General features: G+C 32.0%; 2 protein-coding genes across 2 annotated transcripts in view; one reads left to right on the plus strand and one right to left on the minus strand.

The window, feature by feature from the left end:
* The window catches only part of LOC105620420 (structural maintenance of chromosomes protein 3), an 8,375-nt gene extending 4,434 nt beyond the window's left edge, over positions 1-3,941 (plus strand). The window contains exons 12-18 of the mRNA XM_012201914.1: positions 1,193-1,394; positions 1,506-1,796; positions 1,883-2,145; positions 2,303-2,468; positions 2,604-2,742; positions 2,953-3,190; positions 3,298-3,941. Coding sequence (XP_012057304.1) covers positions 1,193-1,394; positions 1,506-1,796; positions 1,883-2,145; positions 2,303-2,468; positions 2,604-2,742; positions 2,953-3,190; positions 3,298-3,424 — 1,426 coding nt within the window. The 3' untranslated portion in view covers positions 3,425-3,941. The remainder of the gene's footprint in view (positions 1-1,192; positions 1,395-1,505; positions 1,797-1,882; positions 2,146-2,302; positions 2,469-2,603; positions 2,743-2,952; positions 3,191-3,297) is intronic.
* Positions 3,942-4,581: 640 nt separating this feature from the next.
* LOC105620421 (stress-induced-phosphoprotein 1) lies at positions 4,582-9,159 on the minus strand. The gene is made up of 3 exons (XM_012201915.1): positions 9,145-9,159; positions 6,722-8,265; positions 4,582-4,654 (listed from the first exon to the last, which is right to left on the minus strand). Exons 1-3 carry the CDS (start codon positions 9,157-9,159, stop codon positions 4,582-4,584), a joined length of 1,632 nt encoding a protein of 543 aa, XP_012057305.1.
* Positions 9,160-9,632: the final 473 nt, after the last annotated feature.

The following is a 9,632-nucleotide window of genomic DNA, read 5'->3' on the forward strand; positions in this document are numbered from 1 at the left end:
AATGATAAAGAACTTTTTGACTTAGTTTACTTTAGTCCGCTCTATCCATGAAATATTTGGCGATTATTTGGGGCATCCTGTATATATATATATATATATATATATATTAGAGTGGGCCGAAAAAAAATTTTTTGAAAATCGATCAATACTCCCCCCTCCTTTCCCAAAAGTTAACTATGGACAATATGATTTGGGTAAAATTTCATCAAAATCAATTAGTATCTTCAGGTTGCTCTTCAACTTTGAAATTAGTATTTATGCATTTCTTGGATACATGTGTCAAAAAAAATATTAAAATTTCAATTCTATTTGATACTTGTTTTTTTTTTGGTCGCTGAATATAAATTCGAGGTCAGAAGTACACATTTCAAAATAGCGGATCCAACATGACGACATACGACAGGGTGAGTAAAAAGTGCCGGAGCGACACTCAAAAACTAAGCATTTTCGAAAGAAATGTTTCCTAAAAGTTATAGAGTTTTAAATGATCTATTCACTGATCTGGTCAGTCTGACCTGGAGTAACATCATCAAGATCAGGTCAAAGTCACATAGATAGTATGAAAATTGTATTGAATTTTAAATATGTTTTCGAATTTTAACACATGTATCCAAGAAATACATAAATACTAATTTAAAAGTCAAAGGACAACCTGAAGATATTAATCGGATTTCGATGAAATTGTACCCAAATCATAAGTCCATAGCTAACTTTTAAAGGGTATTACTAATCGATTTTCAAAAAAATTGTTTTCCACCTTAATACATACTAGAGGTGTCTAGAAATATCAAACTTCGGGAGCGTATAGAAGATCGATAAACTAAAAAAAATAATTCGTTTTTGTTTCGTTTTAGAAAAAATCGCAAAAAATGATCCCATTAGAAAAAAAATTTTTCACCTGAAAACGGAATTATTGCAGTACAAGAACAAAGCAATTACGTTTAGTCTTTTTTGCGATTTTCTCCAAAACGAAGTAAAAACGAGCATATCTCTATAGAACTTTTTTCTTAGTTTATCAAATCACTATATGCTCCTGAAGTTTTGACATATAAATTTCTAGACATCCTCTGTATGCGCATGTGCGCGCGTCGTTTAAATATTTATATTTAATTATTGGAAACAAGTGTAGAAATTTTTTTGTTATTGATTTTAATTATGAGAATTAATTAGCAGTTTATTATTAATTTGACAGAGATATATACGACAAAATGAAAGCAGAAATACGTCTTATGAAGGAAGAATTAAGTGCTATAGAAAGATATCGAACACCAAAAGAAAAAAGTCTTGCACAATGTACTTCAAGTTTGGAAGCTATGCGTGCGACTAAAGACGGCCTGGAGAGTGAGTTACATCAAGAACTTATGGCACAGTTATCCGTTGCAGATCAGCATCAGGTGAGCGTACAAATTTTTAAATTGAATTGCAGTTGAATTAAGAATATGATATTTTTTTCCTTTTTCTATCTTAAATTAAAGATTGAAACTCTATTTTATCGATTTTGGTAGGTCGATACTTTAAATGACGATATCAGACGTTTAACAAAGGAGAACAAAGAAGCATTCGCGAAACGAATGCAATTAGAAGCAGAAAAGAATAAATTAGAGAACTTATTAACGAACAACTTAGTGAGAAGGAAGGATGAGCTAGTTCAAGCTTTACAAGAGATATCGGTCGAAGATCGGCAGCGTCAGCTTGATTCATCAAAGATCCAGTTAGCGGATATTGAAAAGAGATTAGTGAAAGTAAACGAGGATTTCAAAGCACAAAATGAAAAAGTAACCAATGCCATGAAGAAAGTAAGTGTTTAAGAATACAGTGACCATTTTTATTGTACATGTTTAAATTAATATAATCTTTAATCCCCATTTTATCGCATGTTTAGCAAAAATCGGAGTCTGCGGAAGTTGAGAAATGGAAATTAAAAGAAAAAGAAGCGCAAGAGAAGATTGAAGCGGATGCGAAAGACTTGGAAAAATTAGCAAGCAAGTTAAATATCTTACAACAGAAAATAGTTGAGTGTACACAAAAAATTACTGAACTTGGCGCATTGCCTAGTCACGAAGCTTATTCTAAGTTTAGTACAATGTCCACGAAACAGCTTTTTAAGGAAATGGAAAAGGCAAATAACCATTTAAAAAAATATAGGTGTGTAAAAATATAGGTGTGTTAAATATAATAAATTGGCAAAAATTATTTATATATATATAATTATTGATCTATTGTATTTATTAAATTAAAGATGGTGTTAGCAATTTATTATATTTAAACAGAAAAATTATATTTACGTTTTATGTATTTCTAGCCATGTGAATAAAAAAGCTTTGGATCAGTTTATGTCCTTCAGCGATCAGAAAGAAAGATTAGTAAAACGGAAAGAAGAACTGGATCGAGGCGATGAGAAAATAAAAGAACTCATGTCAGTACTTGAACAGCGCAAATGTGAAGCGATACAATTTACATTTAAACAGGTATGTCTATATATATATATAGTGTATATATAGTGTATCTAAACTTTTAAAGTAGTGAAGGATTAAAGGATTTTAAAAATCTGTCATGATAATATATTTTAAATTTCATGTGACAATATTTTTTCTTTTTTTAAGGTGAGCAAGTATTTTAGTGAGGTATTCAAAAAACTTGTACCTTCAGGCCATGCACAATTGGTTATGAAGACTGCGGACGGCGATGAAGGAGATGATGGAACAGCGGAACCATCAGATTCTGATAGATTTATAGGCGTAGGTAAGAAGAAATAGATTTTTACACTTATCTGAGATATATTGTGTATATATATAATAAGAACGATATTATATATAATAAGAAAGAAAAGAATTTAGGAAAAACGATTTATTTGAAAATTTTCTTAATTTTTTTCTTCGAGTTAACTATATTTCATATTTATGTAATACTTTATTTATGGATTTTAAAAACTTATATATTTATTATTTCTAGGTATAAAGGTGTCATTCACAGGACATAGAGGCGAAATGCGAGAGATGAATCAATTATCTGGTGGACAAAAATCACTCGTAGCATTGGCCCTGATATTCGCGATACAAAAATGCGATCCTGCACCGTTTTACTTGTTCGACGAAATCGATCAGGCACTAGATGCACAACACAGAAAAGCAGTAGCAGATATGATCCACGAGCTTAGTTCTGACGCTCAGTTCATTACCACGACATTTAGGTGACGTATGCAATCAGCAGCTTACAAGATTTTGAGATTGATTCAAAATAACATGATTGCTATGTTAATAGCACAATATAAAAAATAAAGATGTGTTTATTTCGCAGACCGGAATTACTGCATCATGCAAACAAATTCTATGGAGTGAAGTTCAGGAATAAGGTTTCGCATGTCGAATGCGTGACGCGGGAAGAAGCGGCTGATTTCGTCGAGGACGATACAACACACGGTTAAAAATAAAATTAAAATATTCATAATTTACAATTAGTTTTTTGCAAATTTTTTTGCGTGATTTCAAGAGATAACACATGTACAAATGGATCAACTTTGTTATGATTTCCGTTGAGATTTTCTTCATATTGACAGGTTTTTTTGAGATACTTTATGAAATCACATAAAGAGAAAATATTAATTTTTTAAGTGTATATTTGGATTCTTTGCATAGATCATTGTAATAATAGTCATATTACACACGACGAATATTAATAGAAAATGCAAGAGTTTTGGTAATTTAATATTTTATTTGTAACAGATTATATGTTATAAAAACATTGCAAAATATGATAATTGAAATTTGGTATATATATATGAATTGTTTTTTATATTATAAACTTTGTAAAATAAAATGACTATGATAAACACGGTAATATCAGTTTATGAAATTTCAGAACAATTGTTCCATTATAATTAGTTTTTTTAAGTGGAACATAAAAAAGGTGTTAATAAGATATTAATAAATAATTTCCAAAAAGAGAATTCGGTTTAAAAAGATATTTATTCGAAGCATTCCTCTTATTGGTTGTCGGCCTTAACCTGACTTCGCATTCATTATATTATGACTAATTTTAATACTAAAAGCACTAATTAAATGGTAAAAGAGATGTTAGTGTGTGTATCATATACAGAAATAATTTTATGAAATTTTTAGTTTAAAGGATTAATACATTCTAATTTTAGATTATTTTTATCTAAAGCATATAATAACACTATCAACTTCCAAAATGATATTCACCGTTTAGCCATCGGAGTAATTTTTGTTAAATGTAAATATTAGAGTTCACAGCTTCATAATTACACTTCATTTTTGCACAAAGAACCTCACTATATGTATATATGTGTATTGGTATACACATGATCACCTTAACAAGTCTTGCAATGCAAAATCATCGATGACACTAAAGGCCACTGTATGAAAGAATCATGTGTACAATGTAACTTTTATTCCAAATGGCTTTTTGAACACAGATTTTAAGAGCAATATGACGATAAGTATCTCATATGGCTAATATATCTGCGATACGAATGCGAATTTCCTTAATATTAAAGGAACTTGCGATAGCAATGTTATTCTTCTTTTATTACAAGTATATTGTATGTGGTTCCTTACATCTTCAATGAATAGCAATGAGACCAGATTCCAGAAGTTTTTGTAATTTTGCAGCTATATCAGGATTCTTCAAATGGCTGTGCAAAAGAAAGGATTTATTAAAATTTCCATCAACAGAGAAATGGATACAAATGGTACATCAAAAAAAATGTTAATACTCTTTTGAGTACTCTTAATTTTTTCAGTATTCAATATATAATGTAATAATAGAAAATAAAGTACAGGGTTGCCACAGAAAATGAATTTAAAAATTTTCTAATCTTTTCCAGTTTTTCAGATGAAAATGGAAAATTTTCTAATATGTAAATTTTAACACATTTAGAATCAAGGATTATAAGAAAACTGGTCTATATTATTAAAAACAACGCAAAAAACATAAATAAATTTTGGGTGCAAATTCAAAAACTATAAACTAAAGATAACAATATTGAAATTAATATAATTATAAATTATAAAATAACTAAGAATAAACGGGCAACTGGGAATTGGCAAAATGATCGGTGCGTAATTCGCTTTGAAAAAGCTTAATCTTACATAATAAAAAGAACTTATACATGTTTTAGCTAGTCTTCTAGCCTTCTGCAGCAATAATATGATAATAGGTGATCCATACATTGGTAAACGAAACCTACGATGTTACAAATATTGAATTAATTGAGTTGTGATCATTGTGTGGTAACCTTTACTCCATTACGAGAATTGTTCTCACCAGTTACAAGGCTGGATGATAGTAATGACTAAAATTTTTAAAAATTAACTGTGTAAAGCTAGGTTAGAATTATAATCAATGTAAACAAGACAATGAAGTAAATTTTGTTTACATTGATTATAATTCTCACTTATAGCTTTACATAGTTATTAATTTTTATTAATTGAACACGAGCGTGGCGTAACTGGCAGCGTACGAGACTATGCCAGAGATCCCAGGTTCGATCCCAGGCAGAAAAAAATTTTGTCATACGTTCGTAGCTCTTCTCGACAGGCAATAGCAAACCATCGAGAGTATCCTTGCCATGTGCACTTCTATAAATAAAATTGTTGTTTGGAATCGATTGATCCCTTTATAATTACAATCAGCGTGTACACTAAGGCATATGGTAGAAGTCACCACATCCATTCGGAGGATTATGGACAGAGGAGGATATTTCGTCTATTAATGGACCTAATATTGCTGAAGAAGATTAGCCGAAACATGTATAAGTTTCTTTTTATTAATGTAAGATAAAGCTTCTTCAAAACGAATTACCAATCACTGTGCTAATTCCCAGTTTGCCCGTTTGTTCTTAGTTATTAAATATAAATTGTAATTATTTTATTAAAATCGTCTAAAGTGCGCGAGTTTTGAACGTATTTGATTGTCAAATATAATATTAAAAAAAAAATTATAACAATTATTTGGAATAGGAGCAGTTTAAGAAAATTGTGAACAAATTTAAAAACTCCAGACTTTTTTTATATTTTCCCCTGATTTTTCCCAGTTTTCCAAGTCTGTAGCAATCCTGTAATAGCTGTTGGATGACAATGATCAATTTATAGGCTTGAACTTCTTATATAATTCATTTTTTCTCTTTTTCTCTCCAACGTGGAGAGAAAAGGAAGAAAGATAAACTGTGCAAGAACTTTAGTTAAAAAGAATAGACCTTATATTCAACGAGTTTCAAGACTCCTGAAGTTTGATTCCTATTACTCTATATATTGTTGTCAGATTATGGGCTTTCTACAACAAGCGATTATCTAAGTTTTAAGTCTTAAAAACCATAAAAAATTAAATAAAACAATTATAACATTATAGTTGATTATTCTTCTCACATTTGATATTGATCAATTTCTTACGGCTCAAGACTTAATTAGGTAGTGGTTTATTATAGAAAGTCCATAAAAGATTGATTTGAAGAAAATTTGAACAAAGGATAACTGTTAACACGCATTTTGAGAACAATAAATTAATACATAACATCTTTCTTAAAACAGCAAAAATATTTTATCGAGATCCTCTTTAAAATGAGCAATGGAACGAACATTTGCCTATGAAATTACGCGGTTTACAAAATATTTTCTTGTCTTGATATATGCGAACATTCAGCGAGAACAACCTAATCACTTCTGTAGGATATTAACATATAGAATGTTAACATATTACTTACTCTTGTAAAGCTCTTGGATCGCTCTGCATTTGTTCCAAGATCAATCTCATAGCTGGATCTCGCAATATACTCTGGATCTCTGGATCGGCCATCGCTCTCTTTCTCACTTCTTCCGGATTCGAACTTGCGGATACGGCGCAAGAGCGATAACCCTCTAACGCCTCGCTATTCTGTGGATCCAATTCCAGAGCCTTCTGATATGCTGACAAGGCTTTTCCCTGCTGCTGCATAGCTTGCAAAATTTTTCCTTTCCTAATCCAGCCTTTGATGAATTTTGGATCCAGTTCGACAACTTTCTCGCAATCCTTCAAGCCGAGATCAAATGCCGCCAGTTTAGTATAACAAGCTGCTCTGTTACTGTAATACTTGGGATCGTCCGGATTTCTTCGGATCGCCTCGGAATAATGTTTAATAGCAGCAGGATAATCACCATCTTTATATTTTTGATTTCCAAGTTCCTTTTCCTCTTCTGCTTTAATCGGGTCAATATAAGCCTTCCTTTCTTCCTCTTTAATTATTTTGTCTATATCCGAGAGTAAGGTTTTAATCTCCGGCGTTCTGTGCTCAGACATAGACTTTTCGTAATACACCTTAGCTTGTTTCCAATTCTCCATTTTCTTATAAGCATGACCAATTCTCGTAAATGCTTTTGCTATTAATTTGAAATCCGCTCTATTTTCTCTACCGATCTCAATGGCTTTCTCACATTGAGCAATACATTTCTGATAATTCTTCTGTTCGAAGTACACTGCTGCTATATTCAACAAATAGATGATTTCTGTCGAATCCAATTCCACAGCTTTGTTATAATGCTCTAAAGCCTCCTCGAAGCTCTTTTTCTTGTAAGCCTCATTACCAAATTTCTTCTCTTCCAAGGCTTTTCTCTTTTCAGGTGGAAGATTGTCCTCCTCCTTCTTCTGAGACTTTGGTTCTGGTTTGGATTTCGGTGGTTCCGATGGATTCATTGGCTCAGTTTCCATCGATTCCTCCATGTCAGCGCTCATTCCTAACAGCACGCTAAGAGTGGTGAGCACTCTGGTGTCCTGGAGATTAATACTGAGACTCTGTGGATTGGTTCGCAATTCTTGCAGTAACTTCATATATTCAGGATCAGACAAATATCCCTTTGTTCTGGGATCACTAGCCAACTTGAGAAAGATGTCTGGTGAATTGAATGGATTAGTTACAGCAGCTGTTTTCTGGGCCCTCACCTCGGCCAGACTGCTTCTAAGCTGTGGATTGTTTGGATCCAATTGTAGGCCCTTCTCATAAGTTCTGATGGACTCATCATATCTGCCCAAGTAAGCAAGAGCGCTGCCCTTACGCGAATAACCCTTTCCCCAATCCGGTTTCAAACTGACAGTCTTTTCGGCATCCTCCAGCGCTTGCTGATACTTTTCAGACTTTGCATATGCCGCTGAGCGATTACTGTAGAGAACATGATTATTGTTGTCCAAGATGATAGCATCTGTGTAGCATCTAATGGCTTCATCATAATTTCCAGTTTGTAAAGCAGCATTTCCTTTCTCTTTCAACAAAGCTACCTGCAAAATGATACAAGAATGTAAATACTTGGTTGTACATAGCATATGTGTATTTAAGATTGTTTCAAGTGCAGTCTTAATCCTAGCTATATACACTGAGGTCAAAGAAACCCCAATATAATTTGCTAAATTGAGATTTTTTTCATGTTGCTAAATTTTTCTTTTTTTTTAATCTATATACCTTGAAGCTTCTTAATTCTATCGACTTTTAAACACAGATTTATTCCTTAATTAATTCGATTGAAAAAATTAATTTAAATAATTAATTGAAATACATCCATTTTTACCATTTAAAACCATTTATCCATTTAAAAATTATAAATATAGATTGTAACAAATATAGATAGGGTCTTAGGGATATATATCAAGAAAAATAATATAGTTAGGATTAAGATGTCAAATCATAGAGCTGTGTATTAAACATCTTAAGACATCTTGAAATAAGAACGGATTATGAATATCAGCCTATCTATTTTTCTAACTAGTAGTATCCAAAGAGTATATCCTAATACTTAAAATGAAATAGATATGTATTTGAAATTTGCGAAAGCAAGAAAGTTCTGATGAAGTAATAAAAAAATAAACCTATAGTGAATATGGTATTTTTTAGATTAATAAGTTAAATAGATTAATTTTGGTAATCAATCTTTGCTATTCTTAATTTAGCGTGTCCTTGTTCCGTTTTTCTACGATCGACTGGATAAAAAAAAAATGAGTGATCGTATAATCGGAAGAAATTTGCCATGAGGGCGGGGAGGAGGACAATCGTCGATCTCGCGGAACGTGACGAAGCGTCTCTGAGGAAAATGCGAGCTTCGCCTTCGCTGTCGCGCGCATAAATCCTCGTGGACGAGCTCATAACATTCTTGCAACGCTTACCTGATCACTCATCATGCGCGCTTAAAATATTGAATCTCTGTCTAGTTCCTGACGACCGTTCGTTTGACTCAAGCAATAAACACGTTCAATCTCAATGATGACTCGTATGAATTCTTGTAAATCTTCTCGTGTGCCACCAAACGTGTGTGCTCGTGTACCGGCGAAGATTTAGAAAGCTCCAGAAACAGACAAGCAGCGACCTCACACTACTATTTGCATATTCTACATTAAGGTCGCAAACCATAAGAAATTAACCAATGATAATCGATTATTTCTTTCATATTTAACTGTAATTGGTTAATTTCTTATGGCTTATGACTTGCGACTCTATTGTAGAATAGACATTAATGAGCGTGTGATAATACGTAATTATATATATATATATATATATATATATATATATATATATATATAGTATATACGTACTATATATACTATTACTCGTCGTCGTTACTAACTAAACTAACTACTAGTCGTCTCTACTTAAC

This window comes from Atta cephalotes (assembly GCF_000143395.1).
Source record: "Atta cephalotes unplaced genomic scaffold scaffold00026, whole genome shotgun sequence".
Lineage (NCBI taxonomy): Eukaryota > Metazoa > Arthropoda > Insecta > Hymenoptera > Formicidae > Atta > Atta cephalotes.